This window comes from Mus musculus, chromosome 2, assembly GCF_000001635.26.
Source record: "Mus musculus strain C57BL/6J chromosome 2, GRCm38.p6 C57BL/6J".
In the NCBI taxonomy this organism is placed as follows: domain Eukaryota; kingdom Metazoa; phylum Chordata; class Mammalia; order Rodentia; family Muridae; genus Mus; species Mus musculus.
This window is the reverse complement of record NC_000068.7, coordinates 91,755,738-91,782,921: the sequence shown is the minus strand read 5'-3', so window position 1 is coordinate 91,782,921 and position 27,184 is coordinate 91,755,738. Positions and strand designations below refer to the sequence as shown.

At 40.2% G+C, this 27,184-nt stretch overlaps 1 protein-coding gene across 4 annotated transcripts in view; it reads right to left on the bottom strand.

Annotated features, from left to right (window-relative positions):
- The window catches only part of Ambra1 (autophagy/beclin 1 regulator 1), a 188,712-nt gene that overhangs the window by 135,928 nt on the left and 25,600 nt on the right, over positions 1 to 27,184 (bottom strand). For 2 of the 4 annotated variants that reach the window (NM_001080754.1, XM_006499253.2), the window contains exons 2-8: positions 16,222 to 16,475; positions 15,807 to 15,865; positions 15,049 to 15,232; positions 13,835 to 14,007; positions 11,945 to 12,011; positions 10,485 to 10,631; positions 9,175 to 10,211 (exon numbers count right to left, since the gene is read on the bottom strand). In NM_001080754.1, the coding sequence (NP_001074223.1) occupies positions 9,175 to 10,211; positions 10,485 to 10,631; positions 11,945 to 12,011; positions 13,835 to 14,007; positions 15,049 to 15,232; positions 15,807 to 15,865; positions 16,222 to 16,356 (1,802 nt within the window). In that variant the 5' untranslated portion in view covers positions 16,357 to 16,475. Of the gene's footprint in view, positions 1 to 9,174; positions 10,632 to 11,944; positions 12,012 to 13,834; positions 14,008 to 15,048; positions 15,233 to 15,806; positions 15,866 to 16,221; positions 16,476 to 27,184 lie in introns of all 4 variants that reach the window. The other 2 variants (NM_172669.3, XM_006499252.2) reach the window with 1 other exon arrangement.

The following is a 27,184-nucleotide window of genomic DNA, read 5'->3' as shown; positions in this document are numbered from 1 at the left end:
TCCAGCTGTTCACAGGTATTTCTTCAAACAGAAAAAAATTCCAACAGCATTGTCCAGTAGAAATAATAGTATCACCAGGATAGTAAATGCCAATGCCAAAGAATGCCCTCAGTCATCAATAGACAATCAATGTGAAGGGCATCTGGCTAGATGCCAGAGACTTCATACAGTGCCCTCAGTCATCAATAGACAATCAATGTGAAGGGCATCTGGCTAGATGCCAGAGACTTCATACAGGCTTCAGAACAACCAGTTTATAATTTGGAACCATAGTGAAATAAAGGAACAAGTTCAGGTCACCTGGGAGCATTATGGAAAGTATATCTTTACTTAAGGAAGTGCCACTTCATGTCCATTTATTGAACCAAGGGTTCTCTATAAGATGAAAAGATAAGAACTGAACGATCTAGTACACATCTGCCTCAGCACTTGAAAGACAGTGGAAGTAGGATCATGAATTCAACACCAGCCTTAAGCTATTTTGAGACCACAGAAGGGTACCTAAGACTCTGTCTCAAAAAAATTCTTACAATAAAAAGAATATGATATAATGGATCCTTTAACCTCTCTTACAAAAAAGGGCAAGGAAGGGCAAAGGCATAAAATCAAACCTCCTAGGGAGGCTAAGAGAGAAGGTCAGCATGGGTTACAGAGTGAATCTAAGAACAGCTTAAGCAAATTAGCAAGAACATCTGAAAACTTAACTAACACACTTTCTAAACAAGCCTATTGACCCAAGTAAGCCTTGGAACGCCATGTAAGCGCAGAAGGAGATAAAAGAATCCACAAATCTGTCCTCTGACCTTCAAAAGCTCACCACTGCCCCATGCCACTCCATATCAAACATGCATGCATGCATGTACATACAATAACATAAAAACAATTAACAAAAAGGCTAGAGATGAATAAAGCTCAGTAGTTGAGTACCTGCCTAGTCCACTCAAGTTCAATCACACACACACAAAGCAACACAATTTTAATTCCACTTACTCAATTCAACTGAGAATTATAAAGTATGGGGCATGTAGCACACACCTTTAATCCCAGCACTCAGTAGGCAGAGGCATGTGGACTAATGTTTAGTGAACTGGAAGCCAGCCTGGTATACAATGCAAGTTCCAGGACAGCCAAGGCTATTACACAGAAAAACCCTGTGTCAAAAAAAAAAAAGAAAAAAGAAAAAAAAAAAAAAAAGAAAGAAGAAAAAAAAATTAACGAAGTAACTACTGAGTACCAGATACTATCCATGGGGTAGCAGGCATTCACATATAATTACTACTTACAGTGGTCTCATGACAGAAAGGTAATCAAATAAACCCAAGCCTGCATCGTGTGCCTCTAATTCTAGCACTGGACAGATCCCAGCAGCCTGCGCACCCAGCCAGTATAGCCAATTGGTGAGTTCTGGTTTGATCAGATCCTGTGTGAAAAACTAAAGCAGAAAGGTGGTGTGTTCCTTCATCTCAGTACCCTAAAGACAGAGGCAGGTAAATCTCTATGAGTTTGAGGCCAGCCTGATCTACATAGTGAGTTCTAAACCAGGCAAGACTGGCTGACCTTACCTCAAAACAAAAACAAAAACCACTTTGTGTGGTGTGTGTGTTGAGCTGTGTCCTACGGTGCACACATGGTAGAGGTCAGAGGGTAACTTCTGAGTCAGTTATTTTCTTCTCTGTGCATTCTAATGACATCAGGTTACCAGGTTTGCATGGCTTTTACCTGATATATCTTACCAGCTTTGTACTAGGTTCTGGATAACATGTTGAGAATATTCTTCATCTAAAGAAGCTGTCTGTTACAGTCTGAAAATGAAATAAGTGTCTTCAACTGGCCCTTGGATTTAATAGTTGATCCCTACCTTATGGGGCCAATCTGGCTGACCTAGGACCAGATGAGTTAAGCACTACTCTAGTTCTGGTCCAAGTTGTCTGCTTCCTGATGGGTACCATATAATAACCAGCTGTTGCATACTTAATACACCATAGGATATGGCCTGCTGCTATGTCTTCCCCACCATGAGGGTCTGATTTGCCAAAACAAAGTGTCCGTCCTTTAAGTTCTGTCAGTCACTTAGTTAACAGTGATAAGAACGGTTAGGTCAATGGCACAGAAAAAAAAAGAACAAACAAACAAACAATTAGACCCCCTTTTTAAATAAGGCAAAACTTGTACTTGCCTAATTTCTAGGTTGCTTTCACCCTCTTGTAGATTTATAATTAGTTCAAATATCCATTTATTTCCTTCCAGATATGGTGTTTGGACTGAAGGCTCCCTGGAAAATACCAATGTGACTAACTGAAGCTGAGTGGCTTACAGAACTTCAAAGGGCCTTCAACCTGAAAATTCCAAAGTAACTTCTTACAAAAGTCTAAGAAACTTGAAAATCCAATGAGGACACCCAACTTAACCTTTGATGTTTTGGACTAAATTTTAATGCTAAGGCCATCACTACAGTCTGTGGTCTTTATGCATCATCAAAGAAAAGTCAAGATCAAAAGCATCAGTTCTCAGAACCCAACCTTTTGTTTTTAAGACAGGGTCTTAAAGTGAAGGGGCTAGGGATGCAGCTCTGGGGTAGAGTGTTTAACTACCGTTTACTAAGTCCTGTGTTCGATTCCAGCACCATATTGACTGAGATTGGTGGCACACAACTATAATCTAAGTACTTAGAGAGACAGACAACAGAAAAATCAGAAATTCAAGATCCTCACAATAAGAGTTCAAGGCCAGCCTGGGCTATGTGAGAGCCCGTCTATAAACAAACAAATGGAAGAATGGATGTCCTCTTCAGGATCTGGAAGTTCAAATTTCACCTCTAATCTTAGTAGCTCTTTGCTCAGTACCTATGAGATCCCAGGATGAATCTCTAGCATTGAAGGAAAGCAAAGGAACAGGGGAGGCGGGACTAATAACTCTGGGTTCTTCTAGTTTTGAAATGCCATTTCAACCAGTCATGATGACAAGTGCTTCTAATTCCATCATTTGGGAAAGAGAAATATATGAATATCTGTGAATTCCAGGCCCAGCCAGAGCTAAATAGTAAGATCCTGTATCCAAAAAAAAAAAAAAAAAAAAAAAAAAGAAGACATTTCAAAAGTCAAAAGTCCTCACAATGCCCTGATCTTCTCCTAGACCAAAAAGATGTTTCTGAGAGTGAGACAAAAGGCTTGTCACCCAGGGTGTGAGCTAGAATCAGACTACATAAACAGCTTGCCCTCCTCTGCCCACAAGAAAAAGGAGACACCCTAGGAGCTGATTACTACCACACAGTAGCACAGAGCTCTACTGGAATACAGATGTGCTTAGTAATGCATTTGCAGACACAATTATCCATGTAGTGCCAAGACAGCAAAACATTTCCATAGCCCATCTCTTATTAGGAGAGCAAAGAACAAAACCCTCAACCTTTAAATACAATCACCTTTTATGAATTCCATGCACTTAGCAACAATAGTCACCTATAAAAATGGGCTTCTGTTGTAAGATTCTTCCTCCTACACAAACCATAAGCACACCTTTTTCTTCCCTGCCAACCAAACTCAGCAGTAGCAGCCCAACAGTGACATCTGCTGGAAAATAGGAGCATGAGCTAGCTCACTAGGTAGACATGGCATCTTTACAAGGTAGATAAGTTTAACTGAGAATTTAGTTAGCATACGTTTTATTTGTAACTTACAACAGAACGCAGACATTCAATTTGTAAGTAATGGCCCCACTTCAATAGTGTACACTTAAAATATCTCACAAAATGCCACGTTTCTGAGCCAGTTGTCAATTCTCATAGTATACTGTATTCTAACTCACTTAAAAATAATTCCGTATATGGAAGTCTCTAGATGGCCGATCCTTTCGTCTCAGCTCCAAATTTTCTCTCTGTAACTCCTTCCATGGGTGTTTTGTTCCCAATTCTAAGAAGGGGCAAAGTGTCCACACTTTGGTCTTCGTTCTTCTTGAGTTTCATGCGTTTAGCAAATTGTATTTCCGGGGATCCATCCCATAATCAGCTTCCAAACGCTGACACCATTGCATACACTAGCAAGATTTTGCTGAAAAGACCCAGACAGATATGGCTGTCTCTTGTGAGACTATGCCGGGGCCTGGCAAACACAGAAGTGGATGCTCACAGTCAGCTATTGGATGGATCACAGGGCCCCCAATGGAGGAGCTAGAGAAAGTACCCAAGGAGCTAAAGGGATCTGCAACTCTATAGTGGAACAACATTATGAACTAACCAGTACCCCCCGGAGCCCGTGTCTCTAGCTGCATATGAATCAGAAGATGGCCTAGTCGACCATCAGTGGAAAGAGAGGCCCATTGGTCTTGCACACATTATATGCCTCAGTACAGGGAAATGCCAGGGCCAAGAAGTGGGAGTGGGTGGGTGGGGGAGTGGGTGGGGGAGCGTGTGGGGGACTTTGGGGATAGCATTGGAAATGTAAAAGAAATAAATACCCAATAAAAAAATAAAATAAAATAATTCCGTAGCCGGGCATGGTGGCACACGCCTTTAATCCCAGCACTTGGGAGGCAGAGGCAGGTGGATTTCTGAGTTTCGAGGCCAGCATGGTCTACAAAGTGAGTTCTAGGACAGCCAAGACTACACAGAGAAACCCTGGCTTGAAAAAAATTAATAATAATAATAATAATAATAATAATAATAATAATAATAATAATTTCATAAGGAATATCAATACCACTTTAAGATGAGAATTATGCAATATATGTATCTTGAAAGAAAAAATGTAATTTATCACAAGATGACAGACTATACACAGTGTATGCGAGTGAGTGTGTGTGTGCACATACTTCCTGCCGCCCAGTGCTGGGGATAGAGCCTCAAGCACTCTATCAGGCTTTCTATTCCTACTGAACTGCACTCTTGGCCCTACAACATGCATTTTCAAAAGTTTAACATTAATTAAATCACAATACAAATTACTCTTTAATCACTAGGAAAAAAGAAAATATTAAAACAAAAATTCCTGATAAACCCTTAAGATTTCTAGGGCTTTAAAAGCCTGCTCAAGGACCAGCAAGATATTTCAGTTGGTAAAAGTGCTTCCAATCCTGAGAGCCTGGGTTCATTGCCAGGACCAAGAGGGTAGAAGGAGAGAACCAACTCCCAAAAATTGCCCTCTGGCTTTTATATGTGTGCTATGGCACATATACAACACAACCTCCACATATATACCATAATGAATAAGTATAATAAAAATATTAAGCCAGGCATTGTAGCACATACCTATGTTTAAGACTAGCCTGGGTTTCAAAGCAAGCCCATGTCTCAAAACATTTTTTTTTTGAAGAGGGTTATCAATGGTAATGTCAAGATGGCTCAATGGGTAAAACCATTTTTTGTAGCCTGATTTCAATAGCTGGAACTCATAGGAAGGTAGAAAGAAAATGGACTCCATAGAGTTGTCCTCTGACCTCCACACATTGCACGTGGCATGTAAGTGCAGCATTTTAATTTTTAAAAATTATAATTAATATTTTATGGGGACAATATGGTAGTTACTAGTCATATCCATCTACTTATATTTAAAGTAATAAAAATTCCAATTAGTTCCTCAGATACTAACAGCCACACTTCAGTTACTCAGTGGTCATGTGTACTCAGAGCTATTATGGTTGCAAGCACAGATACAGAACATTTCCATCAACACAAAGTTTCACTGCATAGCCTTGTTTCTAGAAACCATGAAGTATTTACAGACAAAAATACACACAATGTGGGTTGAGGTAGTGAATAGCAATACAGATAAAAGAAGGGAAGACAAAAAACAAAACAAAATGGCAGCTAGCTAATGACTGATGATTTTTTTAATGTAAAGTGATGGATACAGGAATTTATTTATTATTCTTTTCATTTTTATGTTGGAAGAGTTCCATGATTAAAAAATTAAATGAGGGGGCTGGAGAGATGGCTCAGCTGTTGAGAGTACTGACTGCTCTTCCAGAGGGCCTGAGTTCAAATCCTAGCTCACAGCCATCTGTAATGGGATGCAATGCCTTCTTCTGGTGGGTCTGAAGGGAGCAACAGCATACTCATATATATTAAATAAATAAATCTTTTCAAAATAAAAAAATTAAATAAAAAAATAAACAGAAGTATGTCAATTAAAACTACGGTTATCAGGACAGTGAGATTCTGTCTCCAAAACATCAATAACCAAAGAAAAAAATTACGTTTAAAAATGAAATAAATAAATAAATTTGTTTGTTTGCTTGTTTGTTTGTTTGTTTGTTTGGAATGTAGGTACATTCATACTCATGTGGGTGCATGTGTCCACACCCAGAAGGCAGATGAGCACATTCCAAGCCCTGCCCTACTGCTTTCTACCTTAGTCCTTTGAAACAGGGTTCTCAATGGACTAGGACCTCAGTTTCAGCTAGGCTGGTCAGCAAGCCCCCTAAAATCATGATGCGGTCAGTGGCATAGGTGCCATATGTAGCGCTTGGAATTTGTACTCAAGTCCCCACACTCACTTATGTGTTCTTAGCCACGGAGCCATCTCCCAAGCTCCTATCCTCCTGTACCTTTAAAAGAAATTCTGACTGCTCTAAGGGACTCACTTTTCTTAACTGCAGGGTATGAAATGTAATGCCTATAGTGCACAGAGCTGTTGTAGAAATCAGAAATTAGGTCTGGTGAGATGGCTCAGTGGGTAAGAGCACCTGACTGTTCTTCTGAAGGTTCGGAGTTCAAATCCCAGCAACCACATGGTGGCTCACAACCATCCGTAACAAGATCTGACTCCCTCTTCTGGAGTGTCTGAAGACAGCTACAGTGTACTTACATAAAATAAATAAATAAATCTTTAAAAAGAAAAAGAAAATCAAAAAAATAGATAAATAAATAAATCAGAAATTATGTCACCCAGGATGTCCTATCCCCTGCTTCCAATCACCTCAAAGTGAGAATATGACACATTACACAGTGAGCTCTCATTAACTGGTATCTCTAATGCTCTGTATACAGGGTTTATTTTAAGCCATTTGGGCATTACTCAGAAGGACACCACATGAGAAGTACTATTAAAGATGGGCAAGTGCTGACTAAAGGCTCAGTTATTTTGGAGGCGCAAAATGATAAGCTCCAGTAGTTGAAGATAACCCTTCTCTTGACTGCCTTTAATAAATTCTGAGTGCCAACAACATGCCAGGTACTCTGCTGGATGCAGAAGAACAGAGTCCCAGGCTCCTGATGTGGGCCCTTAAGCAAAGGTAAATATTCCAAGCAAGGAATTCAGAGCTGTTCCCGAGAACTGGCTTCATTCATTCAGGCACAGAAACAACCCAATTACTCTGTCTATTTCTGACGTTCAGTCCACTATTCTGCATGCATTATATATTTTCTCCTTGAGAATGTGCTATTACCCTAAAAGAAAAAGGTCTTTCCTTTTCCAAGTCTTACCAACATTTCATTACTGAACATTATATAACTTTTTTGGGTAATAGCTCCCTTTTATTAAAAATCAAACTAATTTTTTTGTTGGTTTTTTGCTTAGTCTCTATTTTAGTATCAGAAGTACACAAAGAAGCACCAGCTTGGAGATGGTAAGAAGGCTAAGCAGGTTAAAAGTGCTGGCCACCATACCTGATGACCTGATGATCCCAGGATTTTTACAGGGCATTAAAAGATAGTCAATTTCTGAAAACTACCGTCTGACCTCTTATACAAATGTCATGGCACATACACCACCACCCCAATGTACACAATAAATATAGATATGATTTTTTAAAAAAAGATTTATTTATTATTATATGTAACTACACTCTAGCTATCTTTAGACACACCAGAAGAGGGCACTAGATCTCATTACGGATGGTTGTGAGCCACCATGTGGTTGCTAGGATTTGAACTCAGAACCTTCAGAAGAGCAGTCAGTGCTCTAAACAGCTGAGCCATCTCTCCAGCTCCCAGATGTGATTTAAAAAAAAAAAAAGTAGTACTAGATCGTCTACACTTATGACAGATTTCATGTAAATATGTCTTGCCTCCATAGTAAAAGTGTATATTCCAGTGGGCACAATGCCTAGCACAGTGCTGGAAAAACTATAACCATTCCACTAGTGTTTATTGACTAAATGACTGACGAAAGCATCCTCCAAAAATAACAAGTACACGATGTGCACAATCTATATTCCCACCCTAGCTTATGTCAGAAAAATTTCAGTTGCTCAGCAGAGGATATAATGTACAGCAATATGCTGTTTGGCTCCAGTATTCTGGGAATTGGTGATTATGCTAGATTTGACCTTTACATAATCACTGAAAGAAGCCCCTAATAAATCAAGATAGCAGTGCACATAGCCATTCATGGAACACGTGTTGGGTAGTTTATTATCCTACTCTGTTTCCCTCATGAGAGCTCTCTCCGATGACAATTCTTGTGCGGAGAGGCCTTGCTTCCATGAATTCTTTTCTCCCATCCCAAGATAATATTAACCTGGAAGATCCATTCAAAGAATTTTGGGTGTGATACAGGCTTTGAGTTTAATTTCTACCACCATCAAAACTAAACCAAACCCAACAAACAAACAAACAAACAAACACCCTAGATGAGTAGCCCAGAGACTATCGAAAAACACAAGTTTGGTAAATTAAAAAAAAAAAAAAAAAAAAAAAAAAAAAAGCAAAAAAAGCAAAACACTTTCCTATGGAATTCTTCACCTATTAATTGAACTAGAGTTGTTAAAAAATATATATATTCAAAAAATATCTAGCACAAAATGCTGAACAAAATATCTGTCCCCACTGTAGGTCTTTTTAAAAATTCTCACTATAAATAGTCCTTTGGAACACAGTCTTATCTCAACAAGTAGTCCTATATCTATGATATTTCAAAGTCAAAAGTCAAGGCAAAAAAAAAAAAACCCCAATGATTATATCTCCTCATGCTTCTTTAACCCAATCAACATTTCCCTTTTAAGGCTAAAACCAGAGCTTTGGGCTTAGACAAAAATAAACTAGTACAACAGTTAACTCACAGCACTAGGCCTGATGCTATCTCTGCCATCAAAGAAAGATTTCCCCAAAAAATGCAAGATCAGAACCAGATGCATGGGTCCCAGAGGCTTTATATAAGCCACAACCCTGCTAAGACTGAAGGACGATGGGCATTAAGGAGAAGAGGCGGGGAGGCAGAGCACAGGCCAGCAGCAGCTTACCTCCTGAGGGAGTCTTCCTCAGAGCTTTCTTCAGGCATATCTTGATGTAAGGCCTCCTGTGATACAGTTCCAGATCTGCTGGACTGGGTATAAATGCGTTCCCAGTGGCCTGTCTCCTGGTTAAAGGCCACCCCCACAGTCCTCTCCTCTTGTGAACTAGCAGAGCTGCTCAACTCCAGCCTGCTGGAGCTAGGCATTTGGCCCTCAGTCCGCTCAAGAGGTGGTAGCTGGTTGCCACTTGGTGGCATGCCCTCAAAGGTAGTGGAGACGTGCCAGGAAGAGCTAGCCTCACCAGATGAGTAGTTAGGTGTGGTTCTTTCCCAACGAAGGGTATCATTGTTGAAGGTTAGAAGATTATGGCAAGCACGGCATCGATTAAGGTGGCCCCGAGACAGGTTGGAGTTGTTCTCACTGCTGTGTGGGGTAGGCAGGTGGGAAGGACCTGGTCTCTCAGATTCAATATTATTGTTGAGCATTTCCTGGGCCTGTTGGGTCTGGGGAGTTTCCCCACTCAGGCTCTGATCCAGCTCCTGCAGCCTGTCATACTCCAAAAAGAAGCGTCTCAGGTCACATTGAAGCTCATGGCGAATGCTGCCTGAGTTGTTTTGGCTGGAACCATTCCCTCCATCTGACTCAGTTGCCAACCCTGATGATGGAAAACCCCTCCCTTCTGTGGCTGAAGTATACACAGATGCCTGAGAGCCACCTTCCTGCTGTCTCAGTACAGAAAGCAAACTCACTGAGGAGGCACTGGTCCTCGGTGGGGGCATAGATTCTACCTCAGAACGAGAGTTCAGAGTGAGTACTGTCCGGGTCCACTCAGAACCTGTCAGCCCAGGGGCTAGTTCTCTGTGATACCTAGAAGGGTGGCTAGACAAAGGGCCCCCCAAAGAGCGCCGGGTAGGACCCAGACTGAGGTTGCGGAGCGTGTTGCCCGCAGTGCTGCTCTGGACTGTACTGAAGGCAGACGGCCGGTTCAGGAGGCCCTGGTCCTGCTGCGTTGATGAAGCCTGCTCCGGGGGATGGAAGGGCTCGGTCTGTACAAAAGAAAAGGAAGGGGTAGTAGCTCTGGCAGAAGCAGGGGGGACACTGTCCTGGTGTGGCAAGAGGGAAGGAACTCGAGTGCCAGCACAGCGGCTGCAAAGGCACAGGATCCCAGGGTGCTGGCAGCACTCAACTGTGGTGGGGTAACTGACCCGCTGTCGGAGTCTGATGTAAGCGGAAGTCCTGGGACGCTCCGTGGAGGGCTGAGGGGGAGGCGGTGGGGGTGAGGGGGTAGCAGAATCTTGTACTGTGCTTTGCTCTCCCACCTGGATGCCAGAGGAACGGGAGGACAGCATGTGCAGGAAATTGTGGAGGAGAGGTGTCCGGCGAACTGGCTGTGATTGCAGGAGGGCACGTTGACGGTAATGAGATAACTCTGTTCCATCTATAGGGATTTCTGGTTCGTCATCACCCTGCAACATGGACCAGCAGGACAGAGTAGAGCACAACAGATAGAACCGCCAAACAAATCAAGAGAAACTTAAAGTTGACTGATAATCATCCAAGAAGAACCACCTCCATGGATAAGTAAAACCTCTCTCCCCATAAGGTAATGAAAACTGGCTTCAGATTCAAAACCACCATATGGTATTAAATTATTCATTTCCAATTGGCAACATATCTAAATGGGTACAGCTGGCAAAACAATTATTTAAAAAAGGCATCTCTGTGACATAGAAGCAGTAAGGGAAACAAAAGCAACCAGCCAGGGGCATACGAGTGATAAGCATGATGAAGACAAGTTATTTCCTTTTTATTTTAGATTTATTTGTACTTTACGTCTGAGTGTTTTTGCCTGTATGTATTTATGTGCATCACATACATGTATGGTGTCTATGGAGGTCAGCAGAAGCAATCAGATACCTAGAACTGGAATTCAAATGGCTGGGAACTGCTACATTGAGTGCTGGCATTCAAACCAGGTCCTCTGCAAAAACATCAAGTGCTCTTAACTGCTGAGCCATTTCTCCAGCCTCTGGCTACTTCTTTCTTTTTAAGATTTATTTTTAGAAGCCAGAGAGATGGCTCAGTGGTTAAAACACTTGTTGCTTTTGCAGAGGACCTGGGTTTGGTTCCCAGAATCCACATGGTGGTTACAATTGCCTGTAACACCAGTTCTAAGAAATCTAATCTTCTGGCCTCTGTGGTCACTACATAAACACATTACACAGACACACAATCAGGCAAAATTCCCACATATGTTTTTTAAAATTATAGTCTGTTTGTTTGTTTGTTTGTTTGTTTATGGATACGTGTGGGCCTTTGTGTGGGTATATGCCACACACATCTAAACACTGAGAACTGGCCAGAAAAAGGCATTGGATTCCTTGGAGCTAGAGTTATGAGCAGGTGTAAGTAGCCCAACAGAAGGGACTGAAAACTGAACTCAGGTCCTGTACACAACTTTTAACACCTGAGTCATTTCTGCAGCTCTGACAAGGCTTGTTTATCATGATTTATTCACAAAGGTTAAAAAATTGACTCATGTGAAAATTATGTCTGTAACTTTCAATATCATCAGAAATTAATTAAAATCTTGATGGAAAAGAATTACAGAAATGTTAAGAACTAAAATATAATCAGAATTGCATTTTAGTAATAATAAATTCATTATTATAATACATAATAGATATTTAATAATAAAGAAATAATAATAATCAAAATTAGAGTGCTAGTTTAGAAAATACCTCCCAATTCAGCTAGAGTTGGACTGTTAGACTCTTACCTGCTGATTAGAAGGGTTAACAATAGCTGTAAGTAAGTAGTGTCCAAGTGGATCAAATCTCACCAGGCTGAAATACAAAAGAATAAGAGACAAAGATCATGTTAACTGAGAAATGAAAATTGACTACCCCTTCATACTTTTAAAACTCTCTATTTTCTCCACCTCCCACTCTCTTCTAAAGACAGTTTATCTATGCAATCCAGGTCATCTTCACACTCACAAATGTTCTGCCTCAGATTCCTGAATGCTACACACCTACCTAGTCTTTCAAAAAACTTTTAAAGACAATAAAATAAGACTTTATGTTGTTTCCTAATGCGTTAAGAAACAGATTTCAGAGCTGGAGAGATGGCTCAGCAGTTAAAAGCAGTAACTGCTCTTCCAGAGGTCCTGAGTTCAATTCCCAGCAACCACATTGTGGCTCACAACCATCAGTAATAGGATCTGATGTCCTCTTCTTGTGTCTGAAGTCAGCTACAGTGTATTAATATAAATAAAAATAAATGAATATTAAATAGAAAAAAGGAGATTTCTTTTTTTTTCTTTTTTTCTTTTTTCCTTTTTTTTAAAGCAGGGTCTTATATACCTCAGGCTAGCTTACAAGTCAACAAGAAAAAAGGAGATTTCATTTTTTTTCTTTTTTCCTTTTTTTTTTTTTAAGCAGGGTCTTATATACCTCAGGCTAGCTTACAAGTCAACAGCTGGTTACAGAAGACCTTTAACTTTTGACTCTTCTGCCTTTACCATCTCAGCATTGGCATTACAGGTGTGCACCAACACACTCACCATATGTGATACTAGGGATCCAACTCTAAGCTTCATTCATGCAAGACAAGCTATTCTATTAACCTGGGCTACATCCTCAGGCCATGGTTCCAGTTTTGAAAAACATCCAGGCTCACATCACATTTAGCAGCTACACTAAATAAGTATCTGTTCAACATCTAAGAGCCCATTTAAATGGTAAATCAGAATGCTGCCACACAGATTCAGGTTTCCCTTCATAAAGCTGCTACACTTGGCAAAAAGTACTTACTCTAGTGACAACAAAGTATCAGTACAAAGTGATATGGCTGGAAGCCAGAAAACCAGTCTATATCCAGTCACAGTATGGTCAAAAGCAGCCAAAGAAAACAATTTATCCAGTCTAACTTAGGTAGTGTATATCTTGTTTCTGTAGTGCAGAAAACTGAATACAAGGCCATATATGTAACAGGCAAGAGCTGAACAATCTTACTACATCCCCAGCTATATTGTGGTTTTGATATTTTGGGTTGTTTTGTTTTGTTTTGTTAAGACAGTCTCACTATATAACTCTGGTTATCCTGAAACTCACTTTGTAGACCAAGACAGCCTCAAACTCACAGAGATCCACCTACCTCTGCTGGATCTACCTACCAAATGCTGAGATTAGGGTGTGGACAACTACATCTAGCTTGGTATTTTGTTTTTTAAGACAGAGTCTTGTTAACTAGTCCAGGAAGACTTAGACTCCTTATGTAGCCCAGATACATGTTTATGTCTTTTTTATAATTGGATATAGATATAATAAATATAAGTAAATAGCCAATAATGAACAATCAGCCACCAAGCTATCAAATTACCCATTTATTTTTGAGAGGCTTCTCAAAAGGTAATCCCAAGTGCAGGCAGCCTAGAACCTAAGTAGGATTTTACCAAATGACCCTGACCTGCAGAGACCACAAGATGAGGCCATAAACAAAATGAACTGTTTCTGGGCTAATCAGCCATGATGATGCTAACAAATACCCTAAAGAAGACTACTGACTGCCCTAAGTAGGGATAACAACCTGTCTCCTGAAATAACAGTAGTTATAAATGGTCTTTCCTGTCTGGTGCCTGATACAGTTGACAGAACGTGGCACTCACCGGACACGCTCCATCTCACTGGCTGTTTTCACCACAGCAAAGGGCTCCCGACGACTCCAATCCCAGAAATGGATCTCATTTGCAGTGGCAATTAGTAGAAGCTGAGCCGTAGGGTGGAAAGCCAAGGAGGCTATGGCATTGTTGCTGTCTGTGAACCAGCTTTCACTGCCCCCCTGCAAATGAACCAATCCAAAATTATTCTCAGATTACAAACTGCTAACAGACTGGGGAGTCCATGTGAAGAGAATTACATTGAAGAGCTAAATATGATTACTTACACCTATAATCCCAGCACTTGGGAAGCAAAGCAAGAAGACTGCCACAAACTTGAGGCCAGCCTGGACTGTATCGTGACAGTAGTGTCAAAAAGCAAGACAAACAAAAAAAGAAATAAAAGAAAAAAAAGAGGGGGATAGGGAGGGGAAGAGGAGGGATGGAGGGAGTGAAAAAGAGGAGGGGTCTAGATGGAACTATATAGCTCAGTGGTAAAGCATATACTTTCGTATGGATGAAGCCCCTGGGTTTGATTCCTAGTATTTCCACTTTCAATTACAATCTTTATCAGAGTACAGTGGTAGATGGCTTTAATCCCAGCGCTCAGAAGGCAGAGGCATGTGGATCTCCATGAGTTTGAGGGTAGCCTGGTCTACATAGTCATTTCCAAACCAGTCAGATTTGCATATCAAGGCTCTGTCTCTAAATAAATTTCCATTTGAGATAAAATGAGTTCTTATAGGGCTTACTTTAAACATGTCTTTTATAAAATAATGTATATGAACAGTCATCTAACAGTGCCAATAATTTATAGAACAATTACTGTCTTCAAGTCAATTACAAAGCCTCTACTTAGTTCCTGTTTCTGACACCTGTGAACATTCCAGCTTGGTGCAAACATAGTGAAAGCAACCCACTAGTCTATCATCAGGACAAGTCTTGTGTGATGATCATGAGCAGAGTACTCCAAGACAAAGGAAGTCGATACTGAACTCATGTTAGAGCCTCCTGCTATACAATCTTAAAATGAGCAGGCAGAAGAAAAGTTTGTTTACTTCATAATGGATAAGTACAAACTAGAATATCCATCCTTTAAGTAAGCAATGTCTACCAGTCCTAACAAAGTGGTTAGTTTCTCAGCCAGAAGTAAGAATCCAATGGCAAACAAGTCTCTGTGTCTGGAATACCAAAGGGAAATAAGCAGCCCAAAAAATACTTACATGTAAATCCCAAATCCTAACTTCCCCATCTAGGCAACCAGAAGCAATAAGGCCTGAGATGGTGGGGTGAAAAGTGACACACCATGGAGTACGGCGGTGTCCGATCAGAGAGTGAACACACTTGCCAGTCTTAACCTCTGTAATATAGATGTTATGGTTCACATGTGTGGATGCCAAGAGAGTCCTAGAGAATCAAAATGTAGGAATAATTAAGAAGCATGTAGGGGGAGAATAAATATTACCAGCTTTAGAAAACAAAAATCCCAACATTATTCCCTACACTACTCACTACAAATGAAAAAAAATTAAGGTATGCCTACTAGGTAGTTTCTCTACACAAAACAGAAATATTCCCATTTTTAAAGGCTTCTGGTTTTCCCACACTGTCGCTAAATAACACATATTGCCTTCATTGCTGGTGTCTACTGGTCAAGCAAAGCAATGTTATCTTCTGAGCCTTGACTTTCACCATTCTCTTTACAATTCTTTTTATTCTTCTGGTTGGCATTGTTTGTTTACTTTCTCTCCATTTCTAATATATAGTATAATTATATATATATATATATATATATATATAATTATATAATTATATAATTATATAATTATAAATAATAGAGTGTGTGTGTGTACACCATATACACCTTCACACATTCATCCAGTGCTTCAAAGGGTCTCTAGGGATTAATCTGAATGAACAAGCTAAGCCAAGAGTACAGAAAGCCACATCAAATCTTAAGCTACAGCTAAGTATTAGGTACCTGTCTGGGCTGAAGGCCAGTAAGAAGGTCGAGCGTGGACTATCAGGCAGTTCTACTCTCTGAGAGAAAACAAACAAATAAGTAAATATATACAGACAGACAGACACACACACAGCATAGCATGATTTATAAAGTTGGGCTTACTCTGACTTTTAAGTACAGAAACCACTCTAGATTAGTATCACAGTGCAAACTAAAAATCTGGAGACAATAATCAAATTATAAATTAAGATAAATCTAAGTTCAGGAAGAACATTTCTAGTCTTATCTTTTACATTATAAACCAATTTCCCAAATTAGCTATATCAAGTCTCAGGGACAAGATAAATTATATCCCTATTCTACCATTAATCTATTCAAAGGTGCCAATTTACTGTCATCTCCACAAATCCTAGGTCAAGAACACTTTGCTTACCTTGCCCTCCCATTTCATCCATCGAGTCTTATCCTCCACCAGCTCCTGCAGAAGCCGCTGGGCACCCATGGCACGAGTGCCCCGTTCTCGGCCCCAGAGGATTCGTACAGCATTCTTCTCTGGGACAACTTTCATGGTGCTCAGGAGCCACTGTCGCACCAGGGATCAGAACTGAAGGAGCAAGCAATAGCTCCACACACAGAAATAGCTAAAATGAGGCCATTCAGGTCCTTGTCAGCTGTCCTCATGGAAATCTAAGGAATGAAGAATAATGTCAAATAATGCCTATTCTACACCAGAGAGGCTCCCATTACAAGTACAATTCTAACTCAAAGGAGAAAGTGTTCTTTTCATATTTATTGTTTCCTAGAAAAGGTACATCTTCTAGAATTTTTCTTTCAAAAATATTTTATCTTGTCATAGTTCTTTTACTTTATATATGAAAAACTCGACATTTTCGACCACTGACCATATTCAGTTCTTATTCTTTCATAAAGCAGAAAATTTGCTCTTGCCGGGCAGTGGCAAGATCCCAGCACTCGGGAGGCAGAGGCAGGTGGATTTCTGAGTTTGAGGCCAGCCTGGTCTACAGAGTTGAGTTCCAGGACCGCCAGGGCTACACAGAGAACCCTGACTTGAAAAACAAAACAACAATAACAAAAAAAAATTTTCTCTTAAAAACAAAATGTACAGTTATGGGTATGGTCTAGTGGTACAGGCCCTGGGCTCAATCAATCCCTAGCACAACAAAAAATTAAACAGTTGGAGAGACAGAGAGATGGTTCAGTGGGTAAAGAGCTTGCCACCCAAGCATGAGTTCAGCACCCATGTAAAAAGCCAGGCACTGTAGTATATACTACCTGTATCCTAGCACTGGGAAATGGAGACAAGTAGATTCCTGGAATTCACTGACTGACTAGCCTAGTAACGTCAATGAGCTCCAGTTTCAGTGAGAAGCCCTGTCACAAAAATAAGGTGAAGGGCAATTGAGGAAGATACCCAGCATCTACCTCTGGCTTCCACACATATACACTGCGGTGCTTTGAATGAGAATGGACCCCACAAGCTCATGCATTTAATTCATGCTCAGTGGAACTGTTTTAGGAAGGATTAGGTGGTGTGGGCTTGTTGAGGAAGATGTGTCACTGGTAGTAAGCATTTAGTTTTCAAAAGCCAATTCTAGGTCCAGGTGTGTTCTCTCTCTCTCTCTCTCTCTCTCTCTCTCTCTCTCTCTCTGCCTCATGTTTGTCATTCATATATAAATTCTCAGCTACTGTTCCAGCACCATGCAACCTCCCCACCATGATGGTCATGGACTTACCCTCTAAATCTGTAAGCAAGCCCTTAACTGAATGGTTTCTTTTTTGTAAGTTGCCTTGGTCATGGTGTCTCTTTACAGTAATAGAAAAGCAACTAAGGCAAACATGACCATGTACACACACACACACACACACACACCACCATTCACAATAAACCGACATAAATCACTAAGCTGGGATGCAGCTCAGTGGTAGACCTACTTCCTGTTTAACATGCACCAGAGCCTCTGTTCAATTTCTTTTTTCTTTTTTTTTTCTAATTACGTATTTTCCTCAATTACATTTCCAATGCTATCCCAAAAGTCCCCCATACGCTCCCCCCCACTCTCCTACCCACCCATTCCCACTTTTTGGCCCTGGTGTTCCCCTGTACTGGGGCATATAAAGTTTGCGTGTTCAATGGGCCTCTCTTTCCACTGATGGCCGAGTAGGTCATCTTTTGATACATATGCAGCTAGAATCAATCTGTTCAATTTCTAGCACTCCAAAAAGTATCAGTAATACTTTTTGGAAAGTCAGGGCACAGTAGCTTAGACAAAAATGATACAGAAGGGCTGTGGTAGAGGCTGGTATATGGCTCAGCAGTAGAATGCTTGCATCTCTAAAGCCTAAGGGTTTATCCTTAGCACTGCAAAAACAGAAAGAGAGAAAGTGGGAAGGAGAGAAGGGGAGATGATTAAAAAATACAATGGTTGCTTCTGAGTGGTAGCTTAAGGTAACTTAAAAAAAAAAAAAGACATAGTTCATATAGTTCAGGCTACCCTCAAACTATGTAGCTTGAACTTCTGACCGTCCTGCCTCCACCTCCCTAGGGCTTGGATTACAAATCTGTCATCATGACTAGTTTAAGTAGTGCTGGAAAGTAAACCTGAGGCTTTTATTCATGCTAGGCAAGCATTCTACCAACCAAGGTGTATAAATATATCTATCCCATGAATTGATAATTTTAAGAGGTGGTTTTCGGGCTGGTGAGATGGCTCAGTGGGTAAGAGCACCAGACTGCTCTTCCGAAGGTCTGGAGTTCAAATCCCAGCAACCATATGGTGGCTCACAACCATCTGTAACAAGATCTGATGCCCTCTTCTGGAGTGTCTGAAGACAGCTACAGTGTACTTACATATAATAAATAAATAAATCTTAAAAAAAAAAAAAAAAAAAGGTGGTTTTCTACTTCAGTTTCAAGGAAAGGGTCTATATAGAGCCCAAACTGGCCTCAAACTCCTACTCCTAGTGTTTCTACCTGCTAACAGTGCTATTTCAGACATAAGGCACTAGCCCTGGCTGCTTCTAGCTTTTTTAAATTTCAAAAGTAGTTAAGTGTCAGAGTGGGTCATTGTTGTGCAAAGTTATAATTACAGCTCTCTGGGGCTGAGGACAAGATGACCAAAGCTTTGAAGCCAGTCCAGACTACATGACACATTCCAAGACATTCTGAGCTGCAGCACAAGTCTTTGTCTTAAAAGGAGTGGAATATGGCAAGATAGCTCAGCGTGTAAAGGTATTTGCCACAGAGACCTGAGTTTGATCCCCATAATCACTGTAAAGGTAGAAGTGAAGAACCAACCACATGAAGTTGTTCTTTGGCTTCAATACATACACATAATGAAGTCTTTTAAATTAAAATAAAACAAAAGGGGACTATTATGAGAGTCAAACAATAAACTGCCTCCTTCTACTTCTCAAAAGGCTGCGATCTACAAAGCACACAACCAGATGCATAGAAATACAGCCATAAGGAAAAATATTTATAGCTTGTGCTGAAGGAGTTTTCTTCCTGAAGCATTAAAATGGATAAGGTCAGAAAGATTTCACAGTAAGCAAGTCCTAAATTCCTAGGCAATAGTCAGTTCAGTTCCCTACAAAGTGCTAAACACAAAGCTTTGCTCCACTCTTTTTTTTTTTAAGATTTATTTATTTTACATATGTGAGTACACTGTCACTGTCTTCAGACACACTAGAAGAGGGCATAAGATCTCATTACAGATGGTTGTGAGCCACCATGTGGTTGCAGGGAATTGAACTCAGGACCTCTGGAAGAGCAGCTGGTGCTCTTAACCACTGAGCCATCGCTCCAGCCCTTGCTTTACTCTTACGGTATAACTCTTACCATGCTTTGTTTGCTTTGCTGTGTCTAGGGGCCGGGAATTGAACCCTGAGTTTGCTTGTCAAGTACTGTACCACCATGACACACACCCAGCCTCTCATCACCAACTATTAACCAACAAAATATGTACACAATAAAAATGTCAACAAGAGTTGCAAGCCAACCTCCAGAATAGGCTAGAGTTGAATAACAGAAGGCAATCAATCTCTTTAGTGAACCTGCTCCACGTTTCCCTTTATTCAAACTAATAGCTAAAATATTTCTTACCTTTTACTTCTAACCAAGAAGGTACAAGAAAAAGTTACTAGTAGTTCCCCTTAATGCTGTACTAAAACTAGTATAGAGACCTTCAAAAGAAGTACTTTGAAACTCCTTTGACCTAACAATACGACATAAAGTACATTGAAATTTTTTATAATCTCACAACGAACTGTAGGAACAACAATAGCAGTCCCATTTCTTTGTGTATAATCTGGATGTGTTTGTTCCAGTATGCAACAAGTCACAGAATAACCTGCAGGAGTCAATTCTCTCTTTCCATCATATGGGTTCCAGGATTAAACTTAGGTCATTGGGCAGCAAGCACCTTTACCCCTTGAGCAACCTCACTGGTCCAGGGCCCCTTTTAAAAAAATTAAATTAAATTAAAATTTCCTTTCTGTCCCCCTGTAACTCAAAAGGAAAAACAAAGTACAGGTTACAAATATTATATGATTCAAAAAACTATGATATAACCTTCAGTTCCTACAGGAATTAAAATGAGTGGAAGGAAGGAAGGAAGGAAGGAAGAAAGGAGAGTTTCTACAAATATCATCATCAAAGATAACCTGAAAAGAAAAGAAAAGAAAAGAAAAGAAAAGAAAAGAAAAGAAAAGAAAAGAAAGGAAAAGAAAAGAAAAGAAATCAAAACTACCAAAAAGGCCAGGCAGTGATGGCACAAGCTAGTGGATCTCTGACTTAACACTGTTTAACAGTGGATCAAGGGGGCTGGAGAGATGGCTCAGCAGTTAAGAGCACTGACAGCTCTTCCGAAGGTCCTGAGTTCAAATCCCAGCAACCACATGGTGGCTTATAACCATCCTTAATGACATCTGACACCCTTTCCTGGTGTGTCTGAAGACAGCTACAAAGTACTTACATTAAAAAAATAAATAAATAATAAATAAATCTAAAACAAAACAAAACAGTGGATCAAACCAGTGTTAATGATTTGAACTCTTGAGTTTAGGTCCCTGGAAATTGATAGACATACATGCTTTTTGGTAATTTGTTTTGTTTCTGTTTTTCGAAGCACAGTTTCTCTGTGTAGCCCTGATATCCTAGAACTCACTTTGCAGACCAGCCTGGCTTTGAACTCACTGAGATCTGCCTGCTTCTCTGTCTCCCAAGTGCTTGTATTAAAGGCTAGCCCCATCACCATATGAGAGGAGACTTTGCTGCATTCCCAAATAACCTAAAGAAGCCAGATTGAACCAAAAGCGGATAAGCCTGTTGAAGGGACTCTAGCCAGCCCTGGCATTGCAAACATGGCTTAGCAGGCCTTGCCCTTCTCTCCAATTTTCTCTGACTTGCTAATAATCTAAATTAGAGTATACTTGTAAACCTAGCCACCAAGGTCTGTTCCCTTATTTGGCCAGTTCCTCCTCCTAAGGCTGACTACCAAAGTACAGTTATCAAAGATTTAAAGTCCAGTAATCACCTAATTGACATGCCCAATTACAATTACACATCATCCTAACACAGGGTTTCCCCATTTTACCTTTATAGACCACCATGTTCCTATGTGTTTCATCAGTCTCCAATCTAGAGGCAGTCCTTTGTCCCCCTCTAAGACAGCTACAGCTTCTCCCTCATCCTCTATCTCCTGTCTCTTATTCTCTGTCCTTTGTCCCTCTGGGGCAAATAAATCTCCTTTTTGCTGAGAACTTGGTCTTGGGGATCCTGGCTAAGGAGAAAGTGTCAGTCAGGTGCTTTTCATTCCTCTTTTTTGTTTTGTTTTTGCGGGGTGTGTGTGTGTGTGTGTGTGTGTGTGTGTGTGTGTGTGTGTGTGTGTGTGTAAGAGAAAGAGAGATTTTAAACCAAAATACACTTTAAACCACTATACATTTTTTTAAAGATTTTATTTATTTTATGTATGTGAGTACACTGTAGCTGTCTTCAGACACACCAGAGGAGGGTATAGGATCCTATTACAGATGGTTGTGAGCCACCATGTAGTTGCTGGGAATTGAACTCAGGACTTCTGGAAGAACAGTCAATCAGTGCTTTTTTTTTTTTTTTTTTAAATAACTTTTTTTTTTTTAAAGATTTATTTATTTATTATATGTAAGTACACTGTAGCTGTCTTCAGACACTCCAGAAGAAGGCATCAGATCTTGTTACAGATGGTTGTGAGCCACCATGTGGTTGCTGGGATTTGAACTCCGGACCTTCGGAAGAGCAGTCGGGTGCTCTTACCCACTGAGTCATCTCACCAGCCCCTCAGTCAGTGCTCTTAACCACTAAGCCATCTCTCCAGCCCTCATTCATTCCCCTTTTTAAAAAGCAAAAAAAAAAAAAAAAAGCAAGAAGAAAAAAGTTTCCCAATATGTAAAGTAAAACGGAGACACAGAAAGCCCAGAAGAATTTCTGATGCTGTTATGAAGTCCTCCAAATCAGTGCTTAATCACAAAAAGATATAAGCAAATAGGAGACTAAGATAAGTCATGACAAGGAGATATGAATACACACACACATCTAATACCAAGATTCCTATTTACCTAAACATATAAAATTAATCACTCCAAAAAGATAAAATCAACCTTTACAGGTTTTTCTATTTAATATGTAATTATATTTAACTACTCTATGTAAAAAACATCTAAAGTATGTCACTATTCACTAGAAACTAAGAATTATAGGTTCATCTTGCAATTTGATCATCTATGCTAACGATTTATCCCACATTCTAGTTAAGATTTGTGGGGAAGGGAAGGGAAGGGAAGGGAAGGGAAGGGAAGGGAAGGGAAGGGAAGGGAAGGGAAGGGAAGGGAAGGGAAGGGAAGGGAAGGGAAGGGAAGGGAAGGGAAAGAAGGACAGACTTTGGGTAAGTCACTTTGTGACTCGGATCCTCCTTCTCTACTTAAGATTATTATAAGGCTCCAATGAGTAACGAGCAGTGGAAGTGTTAGAATGCACTGCTGTTACATTATCAGTGAATCTTCCTGAGTGCACTATGACTCCCCTCACTAAACCCACAGATGCACAGTTCTTCAAAGTGGCAGATTTCTAAAAAACATTTCAAAGGCAGTTACCACACAACAAAGTAAAACATACTCAGGACAAATAAAATGATTGTGTAGGCAAAAAAAAATAACTAAATGCAACTGGGGCTATCCCCACATCAATAAAATGAGGCAAACAGAATTGATACACACACACATGGAAAAAAAGGGAGGAAGGATTTATTAACCAGATATGGTCATACATCCCTTTAATTCCAGAACTTGTGAGGCAGAGGCAGGCAGTTCCAGGCCAGCCAGAGCTACACCATCTCAAAAGAGACACTGTCTTTTAAAAAAAATAAATAAAAAGATTTATTTTATTTTAAAGTATGGCTTTGTACGTGTGCTGGAGCGTGCACACAAGTGCAGTTGCCAGTGGACTCCAGAACAAGACATGGAATCCTCTGGAGGCAGAGTTAAGGTGATGGCTCATTCATCCCACATAGATGCTCAGAACTGAGATCAGGCCATATACAAAGGTAATATCTTCCCTTAACTGCTGAGCATTTGACCAGCTGTTCTTATAACACTTGGGGAATATGATTCAGAAACGTAAGATTTTAGTTGTTTGCAAACACCTCTGCCCTTGCCAGCTCCCTATGTAGCCAACAATGACCTTGAGCATAGGATCCTCCTGCTTCCACCTTCCCAGAACACCGGTACACCTAGTTTTCAATGTTAGGAGTCAAACCTAGTATTGGCTTAATGCATGTTAGGCAACCACTCTAACAACTGAGCCCCTGCTTAGCTATTAATAGAGCTCAGTTTCCTCATTTAACTGTTACATGTCTGCACCTGAATGTGTCCATGAAGACAAAATGTGAATAAAATCAGCCATGAAATACTGACACATATTCAGTAATATATGGGTTTTAATTCAAGGATTTAACTCTTTGGGAAAAGAAATCATCCTCCTGGGGCTGGTGGCATGGCTCAGCATTTAATGGCACTGCTGTGAAGTCTAACAACCTAAGTCCAATCCCTAAGACCCACATAGTAGGAGAGAACCAACTCACAAAAGCTGTCCTCTAACCTCTACAAATGTGCTGTAAGTGTCACATGTGTTTATGTGCACACAATACACAAAGTAAATTAACAAATAATTATAATAAAAAGTATAAATCTAGGCTGGAGAGATGGTTCAGAGTCTAAAGTACCAGCTGCTCTTCCAGAGAACTCAGGCTTAATTACTAGCACCTACATGAGAGCTCACAACTGTCTGCAACTCCAGTTCCAGGGGACCCAATGTCCTTTTTCTGGCCTCAGGTACAAAGTACCCACAAGATGCACAGACATTCACTAAGGCAAAATACTCATACACATATAATTTAAGTTTTAAAACCCCTAGACCAAGCATGATGGTACACACCTATATTTCCAGAACTCTAGAGGCAGAGACTGATGGACTAAAATCCTTGAGATTAAACAAGACCTAGAAAGAAGGAAAGGAGGAGGGTATTTAAAAGAAGGAGGAGGAGGAGGAGGAGGAGGAGGAGGAAGAGGAGGAGGAGATTAGGAAAGAAGGAAAGAAGAGCAAATACAAGCTAAGTGGTGGTTATGGTGTACACCTTTAATGCCAACACTCTGGGAGTCAGAGAGGCAAGTGGATCTCAGAGTTCCAGGCTAGCCTAGAACAAGAGTGAGTTCTATCTAGGACAGCCAGGGCTATACTGAGAAACCCTATCTCTCTCTCACTCTTTTTTTTTAAGATTTATTTATTTTTTATATGTAAGTACACTGTAGCTGTCTTCAAACACCCCAGAAGAGGGCATCAGATCTCATTACGGATGGTTGTGAGCCACCATGTGGTTGCTGGAATTTGAACTCAGGACCTTCGGAAGAGCAGCCGGTACTCTTAACCACTGAGCCATGACTCCAGCCCTAAAACCCTATCTCAAAAAAAAACCAAAAACAAAAACAAAAACAAATAAATAAATAAACCAATGAAGACTGAGAAAAGGGTAGAGAGAGAACTCCGTTGCAGTTAAGAGCACCTGCTGCTCTTCCAGAAAATCCATGTTCAGTTCCTAGCATCCACATAGGGTTTCTCAGAACTGCCTATAACTCAAGCTCTAGGGCAGTGGTTCTCAACTTTCCTAATGTTGCAATCCTTTACTGTTCCTCATGCTATGGCGACCCCCAATCATAAAATTACTTTGTATTTTCTAATGGTCTTAGGCGACCCTGTGAAAGGGTCATTCCATATCCTCACAAAAGAGTCTTTGTCCACAAGTTGAGAAACACTGCTCTAGATGCTGGCTGGCCTCCACTAGTACACACACAAACACACAGTACATACACAGATGCATACAAATAACAACAAAATAATAATCCTCTTTTTTTTTTTCAAAATCTTGAGTTAGTTTTATAGCTCAGTGGTACAGTAAATGAGTAGACATTCATGAAGCCATGGGTTGATACCCAGCACCATAAAAAGCAAAGGATAAATTTTTTTTAATCCTTTAAATAAACCAAAGATCACTTGTATAACTAAAGTTCTCCCAACAACTGGAAAATTAACTACAAAATGTCAAGCCTTTAATTAGAGGCCTAAAAGTGGCCCAGCATTTTATAGAAATGGCATGCGGGTACAGTTTCTACACACAAGGCTTTCTATAATTGGAAGCTTTGTTTTCATCAATAGAACCTTACTACGGGGAACACTACATTCAAATGACACCAAATCTAAAAAGCTAGCACCACACCTCTAGTAACCGCACCTTTCTCCAAACAGGTCTTGCCAGTCTTTTATACTAAACTTAGGGGGAAGACGGAATTTTGGGCAACATACCACACAAATCAGATAATTAAACAAGTAAAAATTATGAAGGCAAACTCACCCAGAAGAAGAAAAACTATTATCATGACTGTGTTCATGTGTTCTGTGTAGATTACGAAAAGATATTTTAGGATGTGACAAAGTAGTGGCACTGATTGAATCTGATGGAGAAGTACTGTTTGGGTTTGTTTTGATTTTGGTTTGGTTTTTTTTGGCCATAATTTCTAAGCTAGAGACAGTATAGGATATCCATGTATATCCTATACTGTGATTAAATTCCAGTTTCAGCACTGGGGGTGTGGGTAGCTCAATCTTATTAAACTTTCTTGTTCTTCATGAAGTCAAGGTAGTTCTGTGTTCCATACTCAGCACTGAAAAAAAGGAGAGGATGGGGAAGCTGGTACAGTCTTGTAATTCTAGGGTACTTGGGAAGCAGGATCAGAAGAATCGAGGGTTGATGGACCCCCTCAGCTACAGCAATAAAGTTGAAATCACTGATGTTGTTCCTGTCTCAGTAAAACTAGCTCAACTCCATTTCTCCACCGTTCATCTCCTGATATAGCCCAGGCCAGTCAGTCTGATTCGAAATTCTCCAGCCTTAGTTTCACCAGTGTACGAGTGTGAATGTACACCATCACACCCTATTCCATCATTTTCTCGGCATACAAAAGTTTCCTCATTTCTCAGAAAAATTACTTAGCCTTCCTGTACCTCAGCTCCTGCCTCATCCAGGAGACTGTACTGTCAGCAGCAGTATTCACTAGAGAGTTATCACCAGGTTGAAGATATACCATGTAAAATCTGTTCACTGCTATATATTTCTATTGTCTACCCACTCTGTAATGACAAATATAACAAAATATTTTTAGATCACAAGGCCCTGTAAAGCAAATTAACTTTAGAGGGACTATACATAACAGCAAGTTCCAGGCCAGCATGGGCTATAAAATGAGACTCTGCTTCAAAACAAAACAAACAAAATATCCCACAACAGCAAGATGTAGTGGCATATGCCTTTTATTCAGCATTTGAGGGGCAGAGGTAGGTAGATCTCTGTAAGTTTCAGGACAATCAGACCTACAAGAGTGAGGCCCTATTTCAAAAAATCCAAAACAAAACAGGCTTCTGAGTTCTAATTTTTAAAAGTTTTTTATGGTTGTTTGTGTATGGGGTGTGTGTACATAAATGCACGATTGCAGACAACATTGTTAGCAGGCTTGCCCAACCTTTCTCTAAAGGCCTTTCCCCCATTACAGCTTCTTAAAGACCTCTACTGCCCATCTTTCCTGGACCCTAACTCAAAAAAATGACTTTCTTCTTCTCTATTTCTCTCTTGAAAGCTGTGGATATTTAAAATTGGCCTCTCCTATTAATGAAATGTGTCCCATATGGTCTAGCAATTAGGTTCCTGAATTCACCCAGTGGAGAAACGTAAAACTTATGTTGGGTATGGTGGCACACATCTAACCTCAGCAATCACCTGCAAAGCAGGTGAACA